This window comes from Trichomycterus rosablanca, chromosome 13 (genome assembly GCF_030014385.1).
Source record: "Trichomycterus rosablanca isolate fTriRos1 chromosome 13, fTriRos1.hap1, whole genome shotgun sequence".
Classification (NCBI taxonomy): Eukaryota; Metazoa; Chordata; class Actinopteri; order Siluriformes; family Trichomycteridae; genus Trichomycterus; species Trichomycterus rosablanca.
The window spans coordinates 28,463,142-28,477,816 of record NC_086000.1 but is presented as its reverse complement, the minus strand read 5'-3'; the positions used below and the strand labels follow the sequence as shown (position 1 = coordinate 28,477,816).

The following is a 14,675-nucleotide window of genomic DNA, read 5'->3' as shown; positions in this document are numbered from 1 at the left end:
AGAGGTGCTTTCTGCCTGGCCAAGCTCAACAGACTCAACTGGTTGTGTCCAAAATACAGATACACTTCCCATTCTTTTACCACAGATCATCAGTGGATTACTACGTAATCTTAATATTTTATATATATTATATATATATTTTGACTCACCTCTGCCAGGCGAAGTAGGGCAGCCCTCTCCATTAGCACCACGGGCCGGGCTTACTCCATCAAAACAGCAACCGTATGTGGACTTGCTGCATTCCACATTCTCAGGCTGTATGGGATGGAACAGAAAGCAAGAAAAACTCATATTGAATAGTTTGGTACAAAAATACAGTAGATTAGTTTGTACAGTAGATTTTAGCAGTGAGTTTAACAGATACTTACAGCTGGGAACGACGGAGCATATTCTGCACCTGTATTTGGGAAGGAAGAAGCATATTCTGGACAGCCCTCCTTATTGGGGCCCACTGCATCGGTCACTCCATCTTGGCAACAGCCATACCTGAAGAGCATTCAATATAATTAGATGTCACAATAAAGTGTTAAAACTGATAACAAATTAATTAATATGAAGCTCGGGCAGTCGTGGCCTAGCAGTTAAGGTACTGGGCTAGTAATCAAAGGTTGCCACTGTTGGGCCCTTGAGCAAGGCCCTTAACCTTCAATTGCTTAGACAATATATACTGTCACAGTACTGTAAGTCGCTACTGAAAAAAGCGTCTGCTGAATGCCGAAAATGTAAACGTTAATTTAAGTTCCTTTAATGCAGCTATAACAGCCTTTACTCTTTTGAAAATCGTATTTACAAGATTCTGGAGTAAGGCTAAGGGAATTTGTGCCCAAGCACGCAAAAAAAATTCGTTAATTAACACAATTAACATGTTAAAATTTTAAGCGCGATTAAAAAAATTTATGAAGAATAACATTTTTATTCAAACGATTTTTATTGGGCTATGTTTGTGCCACTTTAAACATACGTCACTGTGGTAATTTGCGCTGCTTTAACACAGCAACATTGTGTTATACTGTATAGCAAAAACGTGGGTCTTTTTCCTGTTTGCGATCATGAGATACAAATTACTCTAACTGCTGCGAAATGTAGGGGTGTTTCGAATAATTATTTTTGTTTTCAAAAAGCGTGAGAAATCATCACTAAACAAAATTACAGTTATTAATTGATGCTTTAATATCATCTTTGGTCAAAGCACGCCTCTGTCTCTTCAGGCGTCTGCACGCACAGATACGCATTACAGGCAAAATGAGCTCAGACTCAGTCTAACTTTATTTCAGAGGAATTTGTATGGAAAGCACATGGACTGTACACATCGTGGGAACATTACAAACACTGGTGTTAAATGGATCACAATGGACTGTAGACGCTTTGACATAGTTAACAATGTGGGTTTACATTACATTATACATGTTGTATCTAGAAATGGTTCATTGTTGTACCATGAGCGCCTGTTTTCAGTGGCAGGGTTACAAACAGGAAAAGATCCTTATTTCCTGGGATACTTTTGCCAGATAATGTGAACAGACTTGTCATTTTAAATAGCTGGCTGAAAGATGGGTAGCTATTAACAACTCTATATAGGCACTGGCTGGCTTTCTAAAGATAATTTAAATTTAGTAATTTTATCATTATTTTATTTTTAAAAATTATTGGTAAACATGTTCTTGCAATAAAAATGTGCATAACTGTTCAAATTTTGCTTAGTTATTTTTGCAGTCGATTACCAGACAGTAAAAAGGCCTGGCTTTCCAATAAAAACTTTCAAATGTGTTTATTGGGGTTTAAGTTAGATAAAGTCACTTCACACCCAACTCATCAAACCATGCCTTCGTGTATAAGGCACAGTCATGCTGAAACAGGAAAAAGCCTTCCCTAAACTGTTGCCAAACATTTGAGTTGAATTATTATTATTTTATATGATTTATTATCATTATACACAACTGTAAGCAATGGGAGTAGATGAACCACCCTAACTCAACAAGTAGAGGGGCGTCCACATATTGCTGGCTATTGCTCTGCAAGTGTTCTTTGTCTGTGACTGAATGACAAACATGTTCATTAATTTCCTATATTAAGTATAGTAATATGTAGCCTTGTTGTTTTTCTATTTACTATGGTGGTAATTAATAGTCCATCATCTCTTAAAATACAAACATATTAATATTTAGCATATTTTTAGTTTTAAACAATTAAGCATAAATAAACAAATAATTTAAAAAATATGTGTTTTCCCATGATTTGTCCATATCTGGAAAACACAATTTCCCAATTTTATATTTTGTTTAAAGACTTTTATGATCATATGGACCCTTTATTGCTGATAAATAACAAGCTTGGGGTGTGGCCACATTACCCATTATGCATTATTTTGTTACTGAGGTTAAATGTGGTTACATTTTTTTTGTGTACCTGCTGCTGGAACATGTTGGTCCTTGGGTACAGCCCTGACCGCGGAACCCAGTGGCTAGAGTCCTGCCATCTGGACAACAACCAAATTGACTCTGATAGCAGTAAGAAGTATCACGCTGGTAAACTAAGAAAAAAGAGAAATATTATGTCTTTAAATAAAATGTAACAACAAATTTACCGTTTAAATTACAGTAGACCCTTGAGTTACGAACCGTTTACCATACGAACATTTCGGGTTACAAACGATCTTTCTCAACTTAACGTACGAACAAATTTTGGATTACGAACCGAAATTCGCAAAACACGTGACGTCACGAACAAGTTGACCCCGACCGTCTCTCTCTCTATATACAGTGTATCACAAAAGTGAGTACACCCCTCACATTTCTGCAAATATTTCATTATATCTTTTCATGGGACAACACTATAGACATGAAACTTGGATATAACTTAGAGTAGTCTGTGTACAGCTTGTATAGCAGTGTAGATTTACTGTCTTCTGAAAATAACTCAACACACAGCCATTAATGTCTAAATGGCTGGCAACATAAGTGAGTACACCCCACAGTGAACATGTCCAAATTGTGCCCAAAGTGTCAATATTTTGTGTGACCACCATTATTATCCAGCACTGCCTTAACCCTCCTGGGCATGGAATTCACCAGAGCTGCACAGGTTGCTACTGGAATCCTCTTCCACTCCTCCATGATGACATCATGGAGCTGGTGGATGTTAGACACCTTGAACTCCTCCACCTTCCACTTGAGGATGCGCCACAGGTGCTCAATTGGGTTTAGTCCATCACCTTTACCTTCAGCTTCCTCAGCAAGGCAGTTGTCATCTTGGAGGTTGTGTTTGGGGTCGTTATCCTGTTGGAAAACTGCCATGAGGCCCAGTTTTCGAAGGGAGGGGATCATGCTCTGTTTCAGAATGTCACAGTACATGTTGGAATTCATGTTTCCCTCAATGAACCGCAGCTCCCCAGTGCCAGCAACACTCATGCAGCCCAAGACCATGATGCTACCACCACCATGCTTGACTGTAGGCAAGATACAGTTGTCTTGGTACTTCTCACCAGGGCGCCGCCACACATGCTGGACACCATCTGAGCCAAACAATTTATCTTGGTCTCGTCTGACCACAGGGCATGCCAGTAATCCATGTTCTCTGACTGCTTGTCTTCAGCAAACTGTTTGCGGGCTTTCTTGTGCGTCAGCTTCCTTCTGGGATGACGACCATGCAGACCGAGTTGATGCAGTGTGCGGCGTATGGTCTGAGCACTGACAGGCTGACCTCCCACGTCTTCAACCTCTGCAGCAATGCTGGCAGCACTCATGTGTCTATTTTTTAAAGCCAACCTCTGGATATGACGCCGAACACGTGGACTCAACTTCTTTGGTCGACCCTGGCGAAGCCTGTTCCGAGTGGAACCTGTCCTGGAAAACCGCTGTATGACCTTGGCCACCATGCTGTAGCTCAGTTTCAGGGTGTTAGCAATCTTCTTATAGCCCAGGCCATCTTTGTGGAGAGCAACAATTCTATTTCTCACATCCTCAGAGAGTTCTTTGCCATGAGGTGCCATGTTGAATTTCCAGTGGCCAGTATGAGAGAATTGTACCCAAAACACCAAATTTAACAGCCCTGCTCCCCATTTACACCTGGGACCTTGACACATGACACCAGGGAGGGACAACGACACATTTGGGCACAATTTGGACATGTTCACTGTGGGGTGTACTCACTTATGTTGCCAGCTATTTAGACATAAATGGCTGTGTGTTGAGTTATTTTCAGAAGACAGTAAATCTACACTGCTATACAAGTTGTACACTGACTACTCTAAGTTATATCCAAGGTTCATGTCTATAGTGTTGTCCCATGAAAAGATATAATGAAATATTTGCAGAAATGTGAGGGGTGTACTCACTTTTGTGATACACTGTATACTGTATATATATTTACAGTGAGCGAACATTCGGACAGCGGACGGTGTTTTTCCAGTGTTTACTTTATAGTTGTAAAATTCTATATTAAAATGTCCCCAAAGAAGCTGCAGAGGAAGCGCAGTGATGAGAAAATGAAAAAATCTTCATAATTTTTATAATTACTCCTGCCAGTAGCTGTCACTGTGTATCAGATAGCGGGGACAATAAGTGAGAGAGAACGAACATTTTGACTTAAGAACAGCCCTTCGGAACCAATTAAATTCATAAGTCAAGGGTCTACTGTACTCTTAAAGAAAAATAATGCAAAAAAACTATAAAGCCAGATCAACTTCACTTTTACGTTTGTAACCAACTGATGCTTATGGGGTGGTATGAAGGATGGTAGTTGGGTAAGTAGGTAGGTAGGTAGGGAGGTAGGGAGGTAGGTAAGTAGGTAGGTAGGTAGGTAGGTAGGGAGGTAGGTAGGTCTATAGGTGGGTAGGTAGGTAGGTAGGTAGGTAGGTAGGTAGGTAGGTAGGTAGGTAGATAGGAAGGAAGGCAGGTTTACTCCTGTCACATGTAAGATCAAAGTGTTGTTAGAAACAGTCAAAAGCAACAAGAAATGTCAATGGAAGAAGTAGACTTCCATTCCATCCTTTTAATCCAGGAATGTTAAGAGTTATAGTCCCAAATTGTATTAACTGAATGTCCATCTAAAGACTTTTCAGTATAGTATTGTAACTAACAATATTTATATGGAGTTAAAGAATATATCTGCCCAGTGTAGATATATCTTGGGGACTATATTACTGCATTAAAGAAAAATTAAAAAAGGGTGTAAAAAGAATTTAAAGTTTCTGTAATTAATATAACCACAGAACATGAATATTTCAGAAAACCCTTGCCAGTAAACACAGTTCATTGCTGCATCTACGAATGCAAGTAAAGACTCTAGTACACACACAAGCCTTTGCCTTTTGCAAATTATTGCTGTTTTTCTGAGGTACCAAGTTTTTTGAAATTTGGTCTGTATTATATTCGTGCATCAGGTAGCGTGGGCACATACAGCACCAGTGTCCTGGCAAACTGAATTTACGTTCTTCAAGTAACCTGGTTTTCTTTCACCTCTAAAAAATGGATTGACTGCTCTTAACTGTCTCAAAGAGTAAGTAAGCCCTGCAATGGGTTGGCTCAACTGTCAACATTTACTAGCATGATTGTCACTTATTTAATCAGAACTCTTCTGGGAAGGCTTTCCACAAGGTTTAGGAGTGTGTTTATGGGAATTTTTGACCATTCTTCCAGAAGCGCATTTGTGAGGTCAGACACTGATGTTGGACGAGAAGGCCTGGCTCGCAGTCTCCACTCTAATTCATCCCAAACGTGTTCTATCGAGTTGAGGTCATGACTCTGTGCAGGCCAGTCAAGTTCGTCCACACCAAACTCGCTCATCCATGTCTTTATGGACCTTGCTTTGTGCACTGGTGCGCAGTCATGTTGGAACAGGAAGGGGCCATCCCCAAACTGTTCCTACAAAGTCGGGAGCATGAAATTGTCCAAAATCTCTTGATATGCTGAAGCATTAAGAGTTCCTTTCACTGGAACTAAGGGGCCGAGCCCAACTCCTGAAAGACAACCCCACACCATAATCCCCCCTCCACCAAACATTACACTTGGCACAATGCAGTCAGACAAGTACCGTTCTCCTGGCAACCGCCAAACCCAGTCTCGTCTATCAGATTGCCAGACGGAGAAGCGTGATTCATCACTCCAGAGAACACGTCTCCACCGCTCTAGAGTCCAGTGGTGGAGTGCTTTACACCACTGCATCCGACGCTTTGCATTGCACTTGGTGATGTAAGGATTGGATGCAGCTGCTCTGCCATGGAAACCCATTCCATGAAGCTCTCTACGCACTGTTCTTGAGATAATCTGAAGGCCACATGAAGTTTGGAGGTCTGTAGCAATTAACTCTGCAGAAAGTTGATGACCTCTGCGCACTATACGCCTCAGCATCCGCTGACCCCGCCATTTTACGTGGCCTAACACTTGGTGGCTGAGTTGCTGTCGTTCCCAATCACTTCCACTTTGTTATAATACCACTGACAGTTGACTGTGGAATATTTAGTAGTGAGGAAATTTCATGAATGGACTTGCACAGGTGGCATCCTATCACTATACCACACTGGAATTCACTGAGCTCCTGAGAGCGACCCATTCTTTCACAAGTGTTTGTAGAAGCAGTCTGCATGCCTAGGTGCTTGGTTTTATACACCTGTGGCCATGGAAGTGATTGGAATACCTGAATTCAATTATTTGGATGGGTGAGTGAATACTTTTGGCAACATAGTGTATCTAGAGACTATAATGAAACCCACTATCATAGTCATCATAGTGACTGCACAACATAGCCCACACTCAGAGCAACAACTCAGGAAAGGCCCCAGTCGAGTGCCTCTGAAATATTTTAATCTGCAAGCAACCCAGTACCTTTCAAAACAGGCCATGTGAAGTCAGGTGCACTTAATTAGTGCTGGGACAGCGATGTGACCGATAATACGAACAGACAGAGAAGCCGAAGCCGAAGAGAAAACAGAGGAAAACAGTATGGTGAAGCAAATGATGCATTAAGGGCAGAACCGAACGGTTGGATAAAGAAAGATCAACCTGTCTGGGATTCCTCAGGTTTGTAGGGATAGAAACCAAAAACGGTATTGTCATAGCCTCTTGTGTCTTGCATGCTGGGCACCACTGTTCAAAATGAAAGAAGAAAACAGTGTCAGTCAAATGCACATAGTAAAAAAGACCCAAAACGTTCTATTGTAATAAGTAATGATTCCAACATTGCACAGTAAATACTTCATTATGTTATAAGTGTGTACATAGCACTGATTTGTTTTTTTTCCAGAAGCCAGTTTATCAGATTTCAACTATAGAGGGGTACGCTCAGAGTGATTCAGCAGATTCCTCTTGCATTGTAACAGCTAAAAGTTTACTATCTACTGTGATGTAATAGAGACGACATCTCACATACACCGTAACATAACATTAAAACCACCTCCTTGTTTCTACACACATTGTCCAGTTTATCGGCTTCACTTACCATACAGAAGCACTTTGTAGTACTACAATTAGCCCCCTTTCATGCTGTTCTTCAATGGTCAGGACTCTCCCAGGACCACTACAGAGTAGGTATTATTTGGGTGGTGGATCATTCTCAGCACTGCAGTGACACTGACTGTGACACTGGTGTGTCAGTGTGTGTTCTGCTTGTATGAGTGGATAAGACACAGCAATGCCGATGGAGTTTTTAAACACCTCACTGTCACTGCTGGACTGAGAATAGTCCACCAACCAAAAATATCCAGCCAAAAGCGCCCCGTAAGCAGCGTCCTGTGACCATTGATGAAGGTCTAGAAGATGACCAACTCAAACACCAGCAATAGATAAGCTATCAGCTCTGACTTTGCATCTGCAAGGTGGACCAACTAGGTAGGAGTGTCTAATAGAGTGGACAGTGAGTGGACACGGTATTTAAAAACTCCAGCAGCGCTGCTGTGTCTTATCCACTCATACCAGCACAACACACACTAACACACCACCACCATGTCAGTGTCACTGCAGTGCTGAGAATGATCCACCACCTAAATAATACCTGCTGACGATTGAAGAACAGGGTAAAAGCAGGCATGTAGTATATAGAGAAATAGATGGACTACAGTCAGTAATTGTTGAACTACAAAGTGCTTCTATATGGTAAGTGGAGCTGATCAAATGGACAGTGAGTGTAGAAACAAGGAGGTGGTTTTAATGTTATGGCTGATCAGTGTATTCCAACACATAAATCTTTTAACTTGCACAAGGTGGGTTCATATGCGGTTCAGCTTTGTGCACGGAGAGCCACACCCTGATCAACGCATCATTCCTCGACTCTGTGCAGGCGCCATCAACCAGCCAGCAGAGATCATTGCATCAGTTATGCAGTCCCTATACAATCTCCCACCCTGTATGAACTACAGCCAGTTGTTGTTCATGTAGGCGCCCAGTCCGGCCGGATGGTAGAGCTGTCAGCTCTGGTGTGCTAGCATGTTTTACCACTGCGCCACCTGAGCGCCTAGATGTCCTGTTTTTGACTCACAGCATATATTTCTAACCAGTTCATCCTGCTCAAAATAAAGAAACAAAAAATTATTGAAAGGCCCTGGACAGCATGGCACACATTCACTCGCCCACACTTAAGGGCAATTTAGAGATTAAAGCATAACCTGAAGCACTGTAAGTACATATACGTGTGCTTTAAAACCATTATTAAACTGAATACTAAAACATTGCAGGTTTATAGGAAGCTCTGAATAGCTGGAATGTGTTGTGAGCGTGAGTGAAGTAGGCATGTACCCTGGGGGCTGTAGCAGGGCTGGTTGTTGCAGTTCTCCACATTAGTAGGTTTGGGAAAGGCGCCGCAGAGTTCCTGCCCGTAAAGGTTCCTCAGTGTGTCTGAACAGATCACCTGCCGCTCCCGAAGCCCCGAGCCACAGCTCTTAGAGCACTGATTCAAGCGAAACAGAGAAAGACACAAGGAGAGACAATTTAACTGCAAATCCATACTGAAAAAGGCATTTTTATTTGGTCATCTGACCCACTTAACATATAAGATTGAGTTTTTAAGCAGTGTTTCCACCCACACCAATGTCAACCCTAACCCTAACCGTATTGCAACCTCGTTAGTCAATGTCACATTTTTGTTGTACTGTGTTCTTTGTACTTGGCCTTAGCAATATGCCAGATGCTTTGTTTATACTGTATATTCATGTCTTCCATGTTGCATGACAGATACCAGTTTAGGTTGGTAACGTCTAACAAACCCATAAACTTATCTACCTTCTTTTGAGCTGCAAAATCATTAGGCAAGTCCTACCCACCCAAAACAAAAATATCAGCCTGTGTAGGCCAAGAACGCAACTTGGAACCAGAAAGCAGTACATAAATTCTATGCAGAAATGCTGGCATGTTCTCTGGGCACATGTTCACCTCAGATGGATCAAAACACACCGAGAAAAAAGTTAATGAAAATCAATAATTCATTTATTGTTTGTTTTACCACCACTGTATCCTACTTAGAGTCACACTGGGTACAATTCACTGGGCGAAAGCCAGAAAACACAGGGTTAGGGTTAAACACACACTTACATTAACACCCTAATGAAAACCACTCACTCACTCACGTTCTTAACCGCTTATCCAATCAGGGACGCGGGTTGGGGAAGGGGGGGTGGATGCTGGAGCCTATCCCAGCTTTTCAATGGGCGCAAGGCACACAGTAACACCCTGGACGGAGCAAACACATATACACACACACACACCCATTCACTTATAGGGCAATTCAGTGTCTCCAATTAACCTGACTGCATGTTTTTGGACTGTGGGAGGAAACCGGAGCTCCCGGAGGAAACCCACGCAGACACGGGGATCGAACCCAGGACCTTCTTGCTGTGAGGCGACAGTGCTACCCACCGAGCCACCGTGCCGTTCTAATGAAAACCAATACAAAGTTATTCCGACTGATAACCTGACAAATATGGTTAAACATTACTACCCTGACAGGAGTGCGCCCTTACAGTGTGACCATGCCCAATCCATAAGGCACAAGCCATACGACAGTTCCATCCCCAATTACTGGCAACCCTGGTATGGATGAGTTAATGGGTTTTAAAAAATTCACCCTTTAGTTACAGAATATATTATTAATTTTATAACAACTAGGGATGTAATTATAAACTCTACCCACGGTGTGATGCGATTCACAATACTGGGTTCACGATACGATTTTTTCCAGATTTTTTTAACTGAAATTGAAGACAAATTATGACAAAGTTTTCTTTTATCATTTCTTTTAAAAAAGAAATTTATCTAAATAATAAATGCCCTTTTATTTCTGAGGTAGGTACCAACTATGCAAAACAATTTTGAATTAAGCCCAATTTGGCTAAAAGATTCCAAATTTGGCAACCAGGCACATAGCACCAGTGACGTCAACCAGGCGAGGTGTATAGCGTCAGTGCCCTCTGCTGTTTAAAGTGAATATTGATATATACAGGTCAAATCAATTTGAATCGTGGAATTTTTGAATCAGTTATTATCGGTACATCCCAATAACAACAGAACATGTGACAGTCATTGGCACCCCTGCATTTAATACTTTGTACAACCTCACTTTGCCAGCACTTAGTCTTTTCTTATAACATAAGGTAAGAGAATACAAAGCCAGGAATTTAAAACTATTCCTCTTTATTTAATCTATCCAGATCCATCCAGGGTCCAAGGTCCTCTCTTGTGCACTTTTCTTAGCTCATCCCACAAGTATTATGTGGGGTTTAGATCAGGGGAGTGAGATGGCCATAGCAAGGGCTTGATTTTGTGTCTAGTAAACCATATTTTGTTCATCTGGACATGGTTTGAATCACTGTCCTGCTGGAAGACCCCACCTTGACCCAATTTTATTTCTTGGCAGAGATAGACAGGTTTAGCTTTGATGATGTCATGTACTCTAACACAGATTCCAGGGCTGTTGAAAGGAAAGCTGCCCTTGAGTGTTTTTGCCAAAAAAGCTCAATTTTTCAAAAGTCCAGGAGCTTATGTATGATTATTTTCCTGCCAAGCCCGCCATACAATCTGTTGGCACAGAGACAGAAGATATTTCTCTCAAACAGTGATCATCTGTAATTTTATCCTCCACACTGTGCGTTTGCACAAAACAAACTTGGGTCCTCGTCTAGGCAAGTTTGTCACCATTCAAGCTGATTGGAAATTTTAATTAATGATAACTGTAGATGTATTGGCTAAGTGGGTAGCACTTTCGCCTCACAGCAAGAAGGTCCTGGGTTATCGCCGCTCAGGTGGCGCAGCGGTAAAGTACGCTAGCTCACCAGAGTTGGGTATCCGGATACATTGTATCGAATGCGAAAAGAAAAATGCGAAAAGGGTCGAATCAGTATAGAGGACGCATTCAGGAAAAAAATAGATAATAAAAAAAAACTAAAAAAGAAGGTCCTGGGTTCGCTCCCACAGTCCAAAAACATGCAGTCAGGTTAATTGGAGACACTGAATTGAATGGGTGTGTGTGTATATGTATGTGCGTCTGCCCTGCGATTGACTGGTGTTGTTACTGTTCAGGGTGTTACTGTGTGCCTTGCGCCCATTGAAAAGCCATGACCCTGATTGGATAAGCGGTTAAGAAAGTGAGTGAGTGTAGATATGGGCAGTGTCATGGTGGCTGTATATGGTTTGAGAATGGATAGATAGGAAATTAGAGAATGAAAATAATGTAAGCCATATGCTGTGGTATTTGCAGTCACCAGAACACAATCCAGTTAAACACTCTGTCTGTCTGAAAACCGTTTGAGCTGTCTAGGAAGAGAGAATTCCAATAAGACGTTAAACTTATAAGGCAGATTATTTAGACGCACTGCTTAGACAGTGATTACATCACTGCAGTTTTTGCTTACTAAGCTAAGACAGTTAGCCTTAGGCCATTTAAACGTATGTGCTGAGGTGACACAAGCTAACATCTCCCTCCGTGTACCAAAAACGATTAAATTGTCACTGACAAGCCTGAATTTTCAAATAAATGACACTTGTACACATTTATACAAAATAAAAATAAATGAGAATTTATTTACATTTAAGAAGAAATCATATTTGTAATTTATTTATTTATTTATAACAGGCCAATCGTTGTTCACATAGCCGCTCGGCCTCAGCCGGAAGGCAGAGCCGAGATTCGATACGATGTATTCGAGATCTCAGCTCTGGTGAACAGCGTGTGTTTTACCGCTGCGCCACCTGAGCGGCCTATGTTTGTCATTTTTAGTGCCGCACTGAACGCTGGGATTGCCTTCACCGCTAAGGAAGTACTGAATGCTCCTTTGTTATTCAGTCAGAATATCGCTCAGAATTAAGGCACCTCAGTAGGCAGCATTTCAATTCTTCTCTGGAGTACGCATAGGTCGCTGCATATGTAGAGAGCAGCATAAACAGCCATTTTTTCTTCTAAACTACTCTCTACATCTGATAGACGTTGTACAGTTTAACTCACCAGCCCCCAATCACCAATGTGCCAAGCAATCCGGGTTGTACAGACAGACATCTGACAGACCTGCGTGCTGGGTGGCTTTGGGAAACCGGCACACATGTAATCTGCCAAAAGTGCTCCGCTTGAATCCATACAGATGATGTCCCTCGTCTGTTCTCCAGAGCCACACGTCACAGAGCACTGCACAAACACACGGAGCATTTATAGTTCAAATCAGATGTTTACAAAGAACTGATCTGCCATAACATTAAAAAGACCTCCTTGTTTCTACACTCACTGTCCAATTTATCAGCTCCACTTACCATATAGAAGCACTTAGTAGTTCTACAATTACTGACCGTAGTCCATCTATTTCTCTACATACCTTTTTAGCCTGGTTTTACCCTGTTCTTCAATAGTCAGGACCCCCCACAGGACCACCACAGAGCAGGTATTATTTAGGTGGTGGATCATTCTCAGCACTGCAGTGACGCTGACATGGTGGTGGTGTGTTAGTGTGTGTTGTGCTGGTATGAGTGGATCAGACACAGCAGCGCTGCTGGAGTTTTTAAATACTGTGTCCACTCACTGTCCACTCTATTAGACACTCCTACCTAGTTGGTCCACCTTGTAGATGTAAAGTCAGAGACGATCGCTCATCTGTTGCTGCTGTTTGAGTTGGTCATCTTTTAGACCTTCATCAGTGGACACAGGACGCTGCCCACGGGGCGCTGTTGTCTGGATATTTTTGGTTGCTGGACTATTCTCAGTCCAGCAGTGACAGTGAAGTGTTTAAAAACTCATACCAGCACAACACACACTAACACACCAGCACCATGTCAGTGTCACTGCAGTGCTAAGATCATCCACCACCTAAATAATACCTGCTCTGTGGTGGTCCTGACCACTAAAGAACAGCATATTAAAGCAGGTTAAAAAAGTATGCAGAGGAACCGATGGACTACAGTCAGTAATTGTAGAACTACAAAGTGCTTCTATACGGTAAGTGGAGCTGATCAAATGGACAGTGAGTGTAGAAACAAGGAGGTGGTTTTACTGTTATGGCTGATCAGTGTATCTATTCCTGAAAATCGTAGAGTAGATTTCACCTCAGGTAAAACAGGTGGTTTACCTGGCTCCAGGCAGACACGCTGTACTTAGCACACTGCTGCATGTTGCAGTTCTGCTGGCTAACGGGTCTGAGAGAGTACGTCTCACACAGCGAGTCCTCCACCACCCGCTTTCCAGTGGCATCATGAGACATGCACTCTACCCGGCGCGTCTGAATGCCTCCACCACACGTGACCGAGCACTGGTTCCACTCACCGACATTCAAGCTGCCATACACACATTAAAACCAAAGTAATGTTAGCACAAGGATCAAGGTCACACGTCAGAGAGTCAGGGTGTAATCTGCGCTCCACCCAAAGCTCCGCCAACACATGCAGCTCCTACAGATCCACCTCGAAAATAACCCCAAATCTATCCCAAAGCAGGAACACACACCTCAACACCATGTAATCAGATAGTTTAAAAGAATTGTCTGGTGATTTGTCTGGTGATAGCATCTGAGCTAATAATCCAGAATAGAATAGAATAGAATTCCTTTACATAGAGATATATACATATACAGATATACTGTACAGTACAATGAAATTCTTTCTTTGCATATCCCAGCTTGTCTGGAAGCTGGGGTCAGAGCACAGGGTCAGCCATTGTACAGCAACCCTTGGAGCAAAGATGGTTAAAAACCTTGCTCAAGGACCCAACAGTGGCTGCATGGCAGAGCTGGGATTCGGACTCTCAACATTTCAGTTGATAGCCCAAAACTCAACCCACTAGACTACCAGTGTCCCTGTCAATTTAATATACACTAAAATCTTTACTCAGATGTTATTTATAATCGACGTCTAATGCCAAGTTCACACTACACGACTTTTCAAGTCGTCAGGTCGCTGTACAGTTCACACTACACGACTGGATCACTTGTAATCGGGAGTCTTTAAGTCGGTGTGGCTTTCAGACTACACGACTGATCGGCGATAGGGAGTTTAACACTACATGATCTATCACCAACTGGAATTGCAAGCAAGCTTCTCTGGTCTCCCAAACTACGTTTTGTCACGAAAACAAACACGAGAAGTGATGAGGGGGTTAATGAAACCACGAGCGATCAAAGTTTGTGTGCTGATGTGCAGCGTAAAATCAAGAAGAAAGAATAAATGAATGAGTGGATTGGGCTACGTAGCCAGCAGGGATTATTTGTTCTATAGTGA

At 42.1% G+C, this 14,675-nt stretch overlaps 1 protein-coding gene across 2 annotated transcripts in view; it reads right to left on the bottom strand.

Moving 5' to 3' along the window:
• The window catches only part of paplna (papilin a, proteoglycan-like sulfated glycoprotein), a 60,228-nt gene that overhangs the window by 14,882 nt on the left and 30,671 nt on the right, over positions 1–14,675 (bottom strand). For both annotated transcript variants that reach the window (XM_063007721.1, XM_063007720.1), the window contains 7 exons: positions 13,532–13,736; positions 12,424–12,600; positions 8,727–8,877; positions 6,999–7,082; positions 2,407–2,530; positions 369–486; positions 150–255 (listed from right to left, as the gene is read on the bottom strand). In XM_063007721.1, coding sequence (XP_062863791.1) covers positions 150–255; positions 369–486; positions 2,407–2,530; positions 6,999–7,082; positions 8,727–8,877; positions 12,424–12,600; positions 13,532–13,736 — 965 coding nt within the window. The remainder of the gene's footprint in view (positions 1–149; positions 256–368; positions 487–2,406; positions 2,531–6,998; positions 7,083–8,726; positions 8,878–12,423; positions 12,601–13,531; positions 13,737–14,675) is intronic.